This window comes from Vulpes lagopus, chromosome 12, assembly GCF_018345385.1.
Source record: "Vulpes lagopus strain Blue_001 chromosome 12, ASM1834538v1, whole genome shotgun sequence".
NCBI classification, from domain to species: Eukaryota; Metazoa; Chordata; class Mammalia; order Carnivora; family Canidae; genus Vulpes; species Vulpes lagopus.
In genome coordinates this window covers 20,949,611-20,963,821 of record NC_054835.1, presented here as the reverse complement: position 1 = coordinate 20,963,821, position 14,211 = coordinate 20,949,611, and the positions used below count along the sequence as shown (strand labels likewise).

At 43.6% G+C, this 14,211-nt stretch overlaps 1 protein-coding gene across 1 annotated transcript in view; it reads right to left on the bottom strand.

Moving 5' to 3' along the window:
• Positions 1-2,602: 2,602 nt before the first annotated feature.
• Positions 2,603-14,211, bottom strand: part of PSMD11 (proteasome 26S subunit, non-ATPase 11) — a 30,967-nt gene continuing 19,358 nt past the window's right edge. The window contains exons 7-14 of the mRNA XM_041725999.1: positions 10,381-10,525; positions 9,519-9,579; positions 7,564-7,626; positions 5,415-5,540; positions 5,007-5,042; positions 4,701-4,752; positions 4,288-4,430; positions 2,603-4,170 (exon numbers count right to left, since the gene is read on the bottom strand). Of these exons, the coding sequence (XP_041581933.1) occupies positions 4,288-4,430; positions 4,701-4,752; positions 5,007-5,042; positions 5,415-5,540; positions 7,564-7,626; positions 9,519-9,579; positions 10,381-10,525 (626 nt within the window). The 3' untranslated portion in view covers positions 2,603-4,170. The remainder of the gene's footprint in view (positions 4,171-4,287; positions 4,431-4,700; positions 4,753-5,006; positions 5,043-5,414; positions 5,541-7,563; positions 7,627-9,518; positions 9,580-10,380; positions 10,526-14,211) is intronic.

The following is a 14,211-nucleotide window of genomic DNA, read 5'->3' as shown; positions in this document are numbered from 1 at the left end:
AGCTCTGACAGTTCTGCCTGCTGCCCTACGCAGAACAATGCTGCTATCAGGTCAGAAAGTGCCAGAATTTGTATATGTACTACCCAGCAATTTCTCTGTCAATAGGAGCAATTGAAAGCTTTGGGGACTTTGGTAACCATATAATGGGGAAAAAAATGCATTGTTCTGCACCGAGGGCTACTTCTGAAACATCCACAAGCAGCTATCAACTTAACTTAGATAAAAGCTGGCCCTTAGCTCACTGTGCCCCTCCCCCTCCGGATACAACCTCTGCTTGCTCTTGACATGCCGCAGTCCTCAACCCTCCTTCCTATAGTAAGCTTGAAGAAGTCATCTCCGAGGTCCCCTGGCCCAATGGCTGTCTTCCTCTCCAAGGCAAAGCCTTTTCCGCGCCAGCCTCTGGTGGAGAGGCCCAGCTCCCAAGCAAGCCTTTGTCCGTAGTCTCTCCAGGTCCCCTGCAGATTATTGTGTTGAGCAAAGGCTAAATGCTTTCCATTTCCAAAATATGCCTAAATTTTGAAGCCTGTAATCCTCCCCTTAAAACTATCTGGATCCACCCCGTTCCCTGTACCTACAAATTTCAGTTCTAACTATTCCAATTCATGGCAGACAGTACCAAGGCCCACTTCACCCCACTTCATTTCCTAAACCAAAGAAGTAGGCACTTGCCTGGGCCTCTTCCGGTCTGGCCACACTCCGGGAGCCTCTCTTGCCTTTGTCCAGCCAGCCTTCCCTAGCACCTTCGAAGAGCTCTTTGCATTACTGCCTGCACGGCCTCACACTTCAAAGGCAAAGCCACATTTGCAGCACAGCATGAAATGTGCACTGCCAGCACACTTGCTATTGTGACTAAGGAAAGAGGTTGTCTGGAAGTCCTGTTCACCCCTCTGCCCTGCCATGCCCACGGTCTCAGGGCACCCACCGCCACCATCACCACCACCACCACCCTCAAGCTCCCATCACAGCTCCAATTGCAAGGCAAGGAAGAAAGGGTAATTACTGTGCCAGAAATGGCAGAATCAAGGCCCAGACTGCAGACCCAGCTGAGTGAATCAGAGCTGTATTCTTCCCATTCTTCAGAGAACTACAGGAAAGAGCTCCAAACCCCACCATCAACCAGGCTTTTATCCTATAGCCTACCTCTCACTGCCAGAAGGGCCAGCCTGCTTGTTATGTGCGCTCTTGGGCTGGTGTTCCCATGTGTCACCAGAGAATCCCTGACCCCTGCATGGCCCCATTCCCATACCACCCCAAGAAAGAGAGGGCAAGGCCAAGCTACCCTCCAGAAAGGGCTCCAAATAAAGCTAGGCTAAGCCCTGGCTTCTGAGGAAGCCGTGCTTTGTTCCTTCAGGGATCACAGAGCAGCATCTAGTGGCCCTTCTAGGCAGCACAGATTATATAACTAGCACGTAGCAGTGCTCCAGAGCCAAGCACCTCAGCCTCTCCTCCCAACACCACGGCTGTCTCATTAGCACACCAGAAAATCTTAGCACCCTTAAGACTGGTGCCAGGAGGGTCCCTAGGTGAAGAAGCGGGGCCCAGGCCAGCCTATGGGCCACCCGACCCTCTCAACTGTGCCCAGATCCAGAGTACTTGAGGCCAGGGAGGAAAAGCAGCCCTGGAGGTCTAGAGCAGCACTGTCCAAAAAAATATAATGTGAGCCACAAATGCAAGCCACATAGGTAATTGAATATTTTCAAGTAGCCACATTAAAAAAATTAAAAGAAACAGATGGATTTTAATAATATATTTTATTTAACCCATTATGCTCAAAATATTTCAACATATATATTTAAAAAGTTGAGCTATTTTACATTTTTTCATACTGTCTTCAAAATCTGGTTTGTATTTACATTTGCAATGCATCACACTTCCAACTAGCCACATATCAAAGACTCAAGAGGCCTGTGTGGCTAGTGGCTACACCATGGACAGCACAGGTCTAGAGGAGGTCATCAGACCCACAAAGGGAGCCACAGGCTGCTGCCACCTCAGCTCCTTGGGGCTGTCCTAGTAGGCTTGGGAAACCCTCCCTCCTCTCCAACTCCAGGGCTGGATCCCTTTGGAATAGTTCTTACAGTCTTTTAGGCAAGCAAAAGTCTTCAAGTGAAACTACACAGAGACTATACAAAACTGAAACAAGTAGTTCTGACTCAAGTGGAGCTGGCACTGAGAGCCCACCCCCTCTTCCCAGTGGCCTCAGAGCCCCTCAGAAGAATGCAGCCAGGGTCCAAGGGGTAGTATGAAAATTCACTGCTTTTGAAGATTTCAACTAAAAACCAAACCACAACTGCAGGCCTCTCCAGGCACTTGCATGACTTCATATAACCTTTACATCACAATTACCTACCAGCAGAGGATCTTCCAGCCCGAACCCGTGCCCTCACTGGACCATATTGCCTTGGAAAAACAGGAGGATGCCTGCATACCACTTCCCATTTCAGACCTGACCGATCAAATTTCTTCCTCAAAGCCCTCCACTTTATCCCAGATCAAAAGGTCTCCCATGAAGCAAACATGGTACCAGAGCTTTGGCCAGTCTAGAAGGCTACTGAGCTGTGTGGACTTGTTCAGAAGCCCTCCAGCACTCAAGAAAGGACACTTTTTGAAAAAAAAAATTGTTTTTATTGGAACTCATCTGAACATCAGATATACCTGGTGTTGGTTAGCAAGAACCGTTTGTACATTTGATATTGATGGTGCCAAAACCAAAACAGTGACTGGACATGATGGGAAGAGATGTTGAGAACAAAAACCTGATTCTGGAGAGGAAAGTAAAAGCCAGTCAGATTCAGTGAGGATGCAAAACCTGGTACAACAAAATCCCTTTACAAAATATAAATTTATTACGAAAACCTGGAAGGATAATCTGAGAAAGGAAAAGAAAGAGAAAAGGAGGCCAGCAGGAAGGAGGCATGAGGGGAGGAGGAAAAGAGAAGACAAAAAAAATGAGGAGGAAGAAATATCGCTGGGCACAGCAGAGGTGCAGAAGCTCACCTGCCCAAATGGCACGAAAGCCTCACTACGTGATCTCATCATAACACAAAGCATGCTGAAATACAACGCTCTACCTCCCAGCCGTTCAGTTTCTAAGAGGTAAATAAAGCAGCTCCCTGGGAGGGGGATATGAGGTTGCTCAAAAACCCAACAACAAAGGTTTAAAAAACAAAAACGAAAGAAAGAAAGAAAAAACCCACACCCCACAGTCTCATTTTCAATGTTCACTTGGTTAAAAAAAGACTAAATCCATCTGACAGCAGGAGGAGGAGTGGGACAGGGAGAGAAGCTGATGGATTTCAGACAGCCTGACTCCCCTGGAAGGGAAGGAAGGAGGAAAAGAGACATGTGATGGTCTCCTGGTGGAGAGGGGAAAGAGAAGGGACAGAGAGAAGAGCAGAGAGGGCAATTAAAACACTGACGTCTAATCTAGTTTACTGTGTTAAAAAGAGCCACATGCACAGCAGGCCCCCTGAGGGCCCACACTGCTCCCGTGTGGCCCTTGTGGACACTAGCTCCTGGCCTCGTCCCCATTCCTCCACAGGTCAGCTCGGAGCTGTGCAGGTGCTGCTGCGGTGGCGGTGGCGGCGGCGGCGGCGGGCCCTCGGGCCAGTCTGCTGGAGCCATTGTTGGGGGGGAAGGGCAGGTGACAGGCCATGTGGCAGGGGAAAGAACACCAAAACGCCTCATTTCAAATAAAAAAGAAAATAGCAGTCTATACACAGTTGTTTGTTTTGGTTCAGTACAAACAATAAAAAGTCGTTGCTTTGATGGTCAGGCAAACACCCAATTCTGAAGAGGAGGAGAGGTGACGCCCAGCAGGTGGATTAGGAGCCCCAGTGGTTGACGAGGCTCCTGGCTTTGCGGCCCTCTCCCAGGAGGCAGAGAGCACAGCTTTAGGTAGTGTAAGCCTTTTTCCTTTTATTCAGAATAACCTTTTTTTTTTTCTTTTTCTTTTTTTTTAAGCAATTTCCCCACTCCCAAGTTGGGCCAGTAAAGATTACATGAAAACTGGCACACCTATTGGCTGGAATACAGATGCACCAAATGAGGATTTAAAAACTTTCCGAGCGAAAAGTAGAACAAAAAGAAAAAAGAATCTCCTAGCATTTTCCCCAAAGGTTTCACTCTCCCGCCACACACACTCTCCAAAGGACCGCTACAGATCCAACTCTGCAAGAGAAGACAGAGCAGTGTCAATCAGGGAAGCTGCGAGGCCACCCAGAGGCTTTCAGTCTCAACAGGCAGAAGACGGCGCTGCCCGGGCTGGGTCCCAGAGCCGGCACTCACCTATGTCAGTTTCTTGGCTTTGTTGTAGAGGGAATCCACTACTTTACTCATGTTCTGAATGGTTTCCAGAGCAGCTTCATAAGTTTTATCTACTGGGGGTTCATCGAAAATAATCAAGACACCCTCCCCCTGGTCCAAGATCCCTGTAGGAAACAAAAGGGCAACCCAGGTAAATGAAGGGATAAGATACAAAGGCACCTGAGAAGCAGCCCGCTCCCTAGCTGCCTCCCTTTCTCCAGGAAGGAGAATCAGAAATCATCTCCATGTTCCATTTATGCATATTTATTATGCATACTCTCATCACAGGGATAAGTATGGTGAGGATCCCAGGGTGCTACCAGGTGAAATAAATGGAACATCTTTCAAGATAAACAAGAGCATGATGCCTCAACTGCTTCACCACTGTTACTCACCATGAAATTTCTTGTCAAGAATCATCTGTGATAATTTCCTTTCCACGTCAGCCTAAAATCAAAGCACATGATTAAAGGGATCGGTATCCACTAGTCAGAGATCACACTGACACAAGTTTTGTACAAAAGGGCAAACAGATTGTCAATAAAACAGCAACAGTGAAACTCGAGCTCTGAGCTCACAGTCCCCACGCCACACCATGAAGTTTGAGGACTTTCCAATAAGGCCCATTGAGTACAAATACTAACCACTTCCCCATGCCCCTTTCCCTGTCCCTGCCCCCAAGACAAGCTCAGACTCCTTACCTTGGAGAGTTTGATGAGGCTAGATATGTGTTCAATCTACAAGAAAAGGCAGAGAGACAGTGACACTGAGAGTCCTACTTCTGCCTCTAATGTGGGGCCAAACTCTCTTTGGTCATGCTTAGACAACACACATTCCCGTCCCACATACCCACTGTAGACAGACATCTACCACATGCACAGTGACTACAGAAGCAAGGAGGGGACTGTACTCAGGATGAGCAGGGCAATCTCACTGGCCTCCATCCCATAAAATCCCCTCAACACTTATTCCTATGGCAAGAAAAGCCCAAGCCTTCTTGCCCACTAGACACAGCCTTGGATGCAAGTTCCTATTTTGGACACGTGGGAACGGAGGGGACTAGACAGGATGGCTAGCCAAAGAATCAGAGTCCCCAAGAGGGTCCTTACCTGAACTCGGGAAAAAGGCTCAATGACTCGGATCAGATTCTGTTCCAGTAAATTATCATACAACTTGGCCAAGTGTGTACTGATGATTGGGTCATCCCGGAGCTCTGCCCGATAATCTGTCAGGGCCTGCCAAGAAAGCCAGTCACAGAGATTGGCACAGAGAAGCACCTAAAGTCACGCTACTCCTAGCTTCCTAAGTAGTTTGCTGGGCCTTGTAAACACATAACTGACTGAAGCTCTAGAGGATCTGAGATGAAAGAAAAGTTATGCCAGAAGGCAAAGGAAAGGAAGCATCAGGAACTAAAAGATGGAGACCCTTCTAGGCACCACCTTTCTGTCAGAAGGCCTCATGTTGACAGCCCAAACCATGTAAGCCCAAACCATGTAACTACACAAGCAGTTCTCCGCGTGTATCCCAAAGAGTAAACAGAGTCTCCATGAAAAAAAAAATTTTTTTCTGCGATTAAATAATGAGAAATGCTTGGACACCCGGGTGGTTCAGTTAGTTAAACGTCTGACTCTTGATTTCTGCTCAGGTCATGATGTTAGGGGCGTGAGAGCCCCATGTCCGGATGGGCATGGAGTCTGCTTAAGATTCTCTCTGTCTGCCTTTCCCCCTCCGTGTGTGTTAGTTTGTGTTCTCTCTTTAAAAATAAATAAAAAATAATGGGAAATGCTGAATCCCACAACTGGCTCATGGAATTTTATAAGCACATCAGCATATATAGTTCTGCAGTTAACAGGAAGCAAAACACCTAATTTTGTTCAGCCCTCATGTATCCCAGACCCTTATCCCCATCAAACATCCCAAACTTTAGGATAAAATGATCTAGTCTACTTTGTTTATTCATGTATGTAATTTATTTACTTTGAGGAATGGTCTAAATATCCAGCCTCATGTCAGCTGTGCTACAAGGTGTTAAGAGAAGAAGCAAATCATGCCAAGTAAGGAAGTGAAATTGGCAAGAAAGCTCAAAAAGATGTGGAATCTTGGAGACAGCCAGAGCCAAATGGTTTAGCCTCCATCCACAATTAAGTTTTTCTTTCTAGATCTACATTTGTTTTTAAGTTGGTCATTATACTGAGACTAGGAGAAGAGAGGCTCAGAAGAGAATATACAAAGTCTCACCCTACTGCTTAAGCATGTTTTTTCCCCTTTGCAAACCTTGGCTAACAATGAGTAAAAGGCACAGGAGGCAAAGCCAGCCTGGAACATCAACCTTGGGAAGTGTCTTCTGGTCCATGTGCACATAGCAAGACTCTTTCTCATGCCCACAAGAGAAGCAGAGCTGGCACTGCTGGAGTTGAAGGAAACCCTATGACCATGGCCTGCAAAACAAGTGCCAGGCCTGGCATTGAGGCCTGACACGTGAGCTGTGGGGCTTCAAGCACTCTCCCTGAACCATAGGCTCAGCTCCCTCAACCATAAAATGCAGAGAAGAGGTTTGTTGTGAAAAATCTAAGTGACAGGGAGCTTGGGTGGCTCAGTCATTAAGTATCTGCCTTTGGCTCAGGTCATGATCCCGGGGTCCTGGGATTGAGCCCCTGCACCAGACTCCCTGCTCAGTAGGAGAGTCTGCTTCTTCCTCTCCCTCTTCCACCCGACTCATGTTTTCTCTCACTCACCCTGCTCTCAAATAAATAAAAAAATCTTAAAAAAAAAAAAAAAAAAAAGAGAGAGAAAGAGAGAAGAAAAAAATCCAAGTGAAAAAGGATGAAAAAACATTTTTTTAAAGATTTTATTTATTTGAGAGAGTAGAGCAAGAGTGAGCACGAAGCAGCGAAAGAGGAAGCAGCAGAATTCCTGATGAGCAGGAGCCCAACATGGGGCTTGACCCCAGGACCCAAGGATCATGTCAGACACTTAACCAGGCGCCCAGATAAAAGAACTTTTTGAAACTGAAAGGTACTATATATAAATGAGGTACTACAACTCAACAAGTTTTGTTGTATAAAATTTCCAGGTTTTGATACTGTACTATAATTAAAATGCAACCACTGGGGAAAACTGGATGAGTAATACATGGGATCATTGGGTACAGTCTTTGAAAATTCTTATGAAACTATAATTATTTACAAATAAAGAGATTTTTTTAAGTAAATGCCCCTCTCCTCCACCCATTCCCTACCAACCCAATACCCTGCTTACCTTTTCAAAATCTGCCAGTGATCTATTCTTGCTAGCCTGAGCCACACATTTTAATGCTTCTGTCTAAGAGTAAAGAGAAAAACAGTGACAGTGATCTATTCTGTACATTCACATCCCATCCAATATATACCTTAAGCAGTATGCTATGTCCACACAACTTCTGGCTACAAGGAAGAACCCACCCCACAAATGTTCTTCAGAGGCCTGGAAGAAAAGCTAGACCACCACCACTGTGTGCCACCAGTCTCCCTTTGAAATCTGAAATGACTTAAAAATACTAGGAAATAGAAAAGTTAAAAAGGAAAAAAAGAAGAAAAAGAAGAAAAAGAAAAGAAAAGAAAAGAAAAGAAAAGAAAAGAAAAGAAAAAAAAGAAAAGAAAAGAAAAGAAAAGAAAAGAAAAGAAAAGAGAAAAGAAAAGAAAGAAAAGAAAAGAAAAGAAAAGAAAAGAAAAGAAAAGAAAAGAAAAGAAAGAAAAGAAAAGAAAAAAAGGCCCTTATATACCAAAGAGGACAAGCTAAAAGAAAAAATGACCAGAGAACTGTGATCTCTTTCCCCCTCCTCCAAGGCTCCTTATTCCCAAAGCCCACTGACTTTCTTGCCCTTAGACCTGGTCATACCTGTGCTTCCAAGTCTCATTCTGCTAGGTTTGGTACAGAGCAAGAGCCAAGATCTACTTTCATTAGGGTTGGGACACCAAAATTCTACATATTATATACTCAATGTTAAAATGCAATAGAGAGATGAAGGTGCAATCAGTGGTTGAGGTAAACTTCTAGCCTCATTATAAAAGGCACGTTCACTCAGCAAGAAATCTACAATCTTTCTGGGAGTCTGCCCTAACTCCTACTTGAAAGCTGTCATCAAGGTCCAAATGACCAGAAGTAGCTTCTCTGGTACCAGCCCATGCATTTACATAAAGATGGTATGTCATAAGGCAGAGTTTGAAATGGTGCAAAACTAACCATTAGTGTAGTGTGTCACAGTATTTGTCCCAGAGAGAGAAAATGTCATAATGAGAAAAGCCTAGAACTAAGAGCCAGATAACCCAAGTTCAAAGTCTGGCTCCATCATTTAATAGTTACCTGATCCTGTCCTGGACACTTGGTCTCTCTTAGCCCATGTCTTCAATTCTGATTCTAGATAGGGCAGTGAGTCCTTCACTTTTGTAATAACGACTATACCTGTGGTCAAAAGTAGGAGCCCCAAACCAGGGCCACTTGTAGAGAAAGAAGAAACCATCTGTTGTGGCCATTCCTCCAAAGAGCTCATGAGTCTATTGTTCAGAGACAACTGCATTTGAAATCTAGAAAGATTACTTTTACTTTACTAGTGATAATCCAACAAAGTACAGAGAAGGCATGGTCCAGGTGTATGAGTCCTCCTTTACACAGGTCATACTCATACCTACTCAGGCACAAAAGGAGCTACCTACCTTCAAACGCCTCTTGCACCACACTCAAAACTCAAGACATGAGTGGGAAGGTACTCAAAAGCCCTTGGGTGAGCCATCAAAGCCTAGTTTCTGCACCAAGCACTTTGACGTTCTTAAAGCACCTCCCTAAAGTACACCAGACTTTACCAGGTTCCAGACTCTTGGAGAATCCAAGCTTTCATATTCTGCACATGTTAAGTTTACAAGTCAGGCTCATGACAGATAAATTTTTTGGTCAAAGCTAAAGGTAGCCTAACTCATACAAATGCCTCAGTTCAGTTCTATAACTCCCTCAAACCACCTGATGTCTATAAAAGCACCAAACACTAACTCTCCAGGCCAAGAACTGACCAGTATAGAAAATACATGGAATGGACTTAAGGGTGGTGGGAGGAGTGGGAGGCCACATGGAGAATACAGAATGGAGACTGAAAAGCACTGGTCTCACCAGGCATCATGACTGACAACATGCTGGCCTCAACAGTGGGCAGAGATCATAACTGCAGTCAAGGTATTCCCTACCTGCCTCCCCGCATACCGCAGTGCAAGCTTCCCGCTCACCAAAGCCTGGACATCTTCTGGGCTAGAAAGAAAAAAGACATACTTGGTCACTACTCCAGGATGTTATGCTTCTAAGTATAAGTTTAGGCAAATTTCTTTTTCTCAGAATTCCACTGAGATGACTGCTCATGGAGGTAAGAGTCCCCACCCCTAAACCCGTATGTCCCTCACCTCACAGAAGCCAGGCTTTCTCCACTCTAGGCCCAAGCTCAGCATTGAAGAGTAGAAAAACTCCAGCATTAAAAAGAAAGCCACACTGAATGTACCAAAAGTTAACAGACCCAACAGGCAGAATGATAAATGTAAGTCAAATCCCAGTACAACAGGTCTTGTTAAAACACAACCCCTGTGTAATCCAAAGATCCAAAAAGTCCTAGTCAATATCACACTTATTCCCACAGAATATAGATAAGTTCTGCAGAATTCCTTATAAAAACATTTATCCTACTTGCTGTTGTTCCCTAGCCTCACTCATACTTAACCCACCCCATTCTGGGTGGCCCAGTTGGCCAGTGCTACACTAAGCTGTTTCTAGGCCCTCTGGTGCTCAGCAACTGCCTGGTCAGAATAATTAACAAGATGATATGAACACTCCAAGAGTCTGGAAAGGAGATTTATCTAATCTGTCTCCCCGATTCTCAAAGACTAGGAAGCAAAAGTGCTCTGGAACACCTTCAATCCTCCCACTCTACATCAGCCAGCACCAAAGGCAGCAGCTGCTACTTCGAACCAGCCCCAACTCCCTGTGCAAGCCAGGTCTGCATGGCAGGAAACAGAGGTGAAGAACTTGAGTTCTCATAGCCACAAATTAATGTGCACCTACGTGTTGAGCATGATTTTGCAGAGCAACATGTACTTCAGAGATGTGATGGCCTTGGGACTATCAATGGAGTCATAACCCTCAAACGCCTCATAGAAATAGGAGTATGCAGTTTTCCAATCCTTCTCCTCTGCTGCATGGATAATACCTGGGCATTGAAAGAAAGAAGTAAAAACCATTATGAAATAATAGACCCATCAAAGATCAGAGCAAGGGGGATACCTGGGTGGCTTGGTGGCTAAGCGTCTGCCTTCAGCTCAGAGCATGATCCCGGGGTCCTGGGATCGAGTCCCATATCAGGGTTCCCGCAGGGAGCCTGCTTCTCTTTCTGCCTGTGTCTCTACTTCTCTCTGTCTCTCATGAATAAATAAAAATAAATAAATAAAAAATAAAAAGATCACAGCAAGGGCCTCCAAAATCCAACACAACCCTCTCTACTTAGTGATGAGGTCAGGAAAGGATAAAAGGACCTGTTCCAAAGTCACTGCCAGCTAGTGGTGAAAGCTGGGATTAGAACCCAGGTCTTGGGATCCCTGGGTGGCGCAGCGGTTTAGCGCCTGCCTTTGGCCCAGGGCATGATCCTGGAGACCCGGGATCAAATCCCACGTCAGGCTCCCGGTGCATGGAGCCTGCTTCTCCCTCTGCCTATGTCTCTGCCCCCCTCCCCTCTCTCTCTGTGTGTGTGACTATCATAAATAAAAATTAAAATAAAAAAAATGATTTAGAACCCAGGTCTTTAGTCTCCCAGTTCAATGTCATCTTGACAACATAAATCCCAAAGGGGTTAGAGACCCTTTTAAAGGGGATCCTAAAAACCATGCACAAACATCTTTCCCCATGCTTCTTTACACTACTGTGGTTCTGCTATCTTCTAAGGCCACTGGAAAAGGCCATAGTTACCCTCTAGGACATCACCCTCATAGATTAGGAAGCTGAATCAAACATCCCTGGACTGCCTGAATAACTTGTTTTAACAATATTTCTTTAAGAGACCATTTTTAAGCTTGACATTTTTGTATGTAAGCAGCTCTCATAAGAGAAAAAAAATCCAACTTCTTCTGCTCTCGTTGTATTTGTCATTTATGGATGTGCTTTTGCTTAGATGCAATCAATATAGATTTCATATAATGCCAGATCCATGAAATTAATTGAACTGGACACTTCCTTAGGCTAAGATATCATAGTTTCTATAAACAATTCTCTGTTTAGAAGCTGGGTTGCAAAAAAAAAGAAAGAAAGAAAAGAAAAGAAAAGTTGGGTTGCGCCCAAAAAGGCTAACTTTGATTAAACTTGCTAGTACTTCCAACTGTGCTATCACTTGGGATAATATGAAATTTAGTTCCTTCTAGCTTGGGAGGCATCTAAGTCCTCAAAGCGTATATCAATTCTAATTCTGCTTTAGCCCCTTATGAGGTTACAGACCTCAGCCCCACTCATTTACCACAGTTTTCCCCATTTTTCACATTGAGATACACTGAAAAAGTATTCAGCACCTTGAAGTAAAAGGATGAGATTGTTTACACATGACCCAAGGGAACAACATTTCAGCACATTTTTAACCCACCTATCACATAGCTGCGTGCCTACACGCCATCTGGGAACTTCGGACTTAATACCATTTACTGAGTGATATGTGCCATACCCCAATACTTTTACTCTACCCAAGAAGCCTCTCATTTTGAAGCTAAAGGAATCAGACCCTTCTTCACTACTGTTCTAAAGAGAAAAATTCCCATTCCCCATACCTCCTGGTCTACAGCTAGAAGAAAACACACCACACAATAAGACTGGCCAAAAAAAAAAAAAAAAAAGTAAAATAAGGCCCACGATACTGCTTTCCCAAATACATTAATAGGGCCCACATTAGAACTCCAAGCATCATGGCTAGTATATGAGGTTTATTATTTTAAAACAAAACAAAATAACAACAACAAAACTAGACTGTCGCTCATTCAACACAAGTATTAACAAATGTCTATTATTTGCCAGGCAGTGATGTAATTACTACAGAAAAAATAAGTATAAAAAAAAGGACCTCATGAAGCTCATAGTCTCACAGTGGGGAAAGATGGTCACCAAAATGAGATTAGTGCCATAATATATACAAAAGAATATAGCTTTGAGAGAAGTCCAAAAGAAAAAAAAAAGCACTAAAGAGGATTACAGATTAGATTAGACATATGAACTGGACCTGGAAGAGTGCATGGGAGTTTACCAAGGGGATAGATGCAAAGGGGAATTTCCATGCAAAGAAGACAAAATACAGAAAAGGCACAAAAACAAGAGCACATGAAGTCATTTGGTGACTGATGAAAATGAAAAGATGCCTTCCTTTTCCATACCATGTTAGAATAAAATGTAGCCTGGGGATATGGGGAGCCACTGGAGAATTTCAAACAAAGGAGTTAAATGATGTGATTTGTGCTTGAGAAAAAGGACTTTGGGGCCAATAAAAAAAACAGTGGACTGGAAAAAGGGCTCAGAGACAGATCAGCAGAAGACTGCTCCAATTAGAGTAGTGACTGTAGAGATGGAATAGAAAAGGTAGGTTTGGAGACAGACTCAACCTGATCTAGCAACTGACTGGATATGAGGGGTGAAGAGAAAAAAAGAGTCAAAATTACTCCAAAGACAAGAGCTTGAGCAACAATAAAAAATATATATATATTACCATTCACTTGAATAGAAAAAAAGGTTGAGGGAAGAGTTAGATAATAATTTTGCTTTTTGACATGTTGAGGCTAAGACTCTTCTAAGGCATTTAAGTATATATGTCCATTATGCAGCTGGAAATCTGGATCTAAAATTTAGGAGAGAGGAAAGCTACTGAGGATGTAGGTGAGGAAACTACTAGTGGCATGTAGCAGCTAAAGTCATGGGTGAGTACGGCATTTTAGAAAGGAAACAGAGAACAGGAAAAGAAAACAACTAAGAAAACAACACTGAGGACATACTTAAAATTTAAAAGTCAGTCAGAAGGAAGAGGAAAGGAAACAGCAAAGTGTGACCATGAATAGTTAATCAACGGAGGAGAATCAAGAAGACAGTGATGTCAAAGAAGCCTAAAGTGTTCTAAAGGATTAACTTCTCCCCAAAAGTCAAGAGGTTCCAAGGGACTTATTAATTCTTTCAAGGAGTCAATAGAGACCTCAAAGTAAGGATACTCTTTCAACTTTTCCAAGAAACTTGACAGAAAGAAGACAGCAATTTACAAAAGAGAAAGAGCCTGTGTTTTTGAGCCGATGCAATTAAAGGACTAAGAGTAAGATCCAAATAAAGAAGAAAGACTGAAGACAGAGTAGAAGAAAGACAGGTAAAAGAATCATTCCTAATAAGAAATACTAATAAGGAATTCCTAATAAGGAATTGAGCTGTAATACAAATTCTAGAGAAGAAAAAAGAAAGAGCTCATGTAAACATGGCCTCTATTTTCCTCTGTGAAATCCAATGCAAATTCATCTCTTGTCCCTGAAGGAAGGGCATAATGAAAGGACAGCAGCTTTAAAAAAGTGCCAGGGGCACCCGGGTGGCTCAGTAGGTTAAGAGCCTACCTTCCGCTCAGGTAATGATCTCCCTTCTCACTCTGCCCCTCTGCCAACTCGTGCGCTCACTCTCTCTCTCTCTCTCAAATAAAATCTTAAAGTGCCAATATTGGTCAAAGGGAGGACTGCTATAAGAGCTTCACATTTATCATCTCACTAAATCTTCACCACAATCCAATGAGGAGGTATTATTATTATCACCATTTTAGAGATGATTTAAAGACAAATTAAGTAACCTGTCCAAAGTCACAAAGAACCAAAATTTGACAGAATCAAATTGACAGAACCAAAA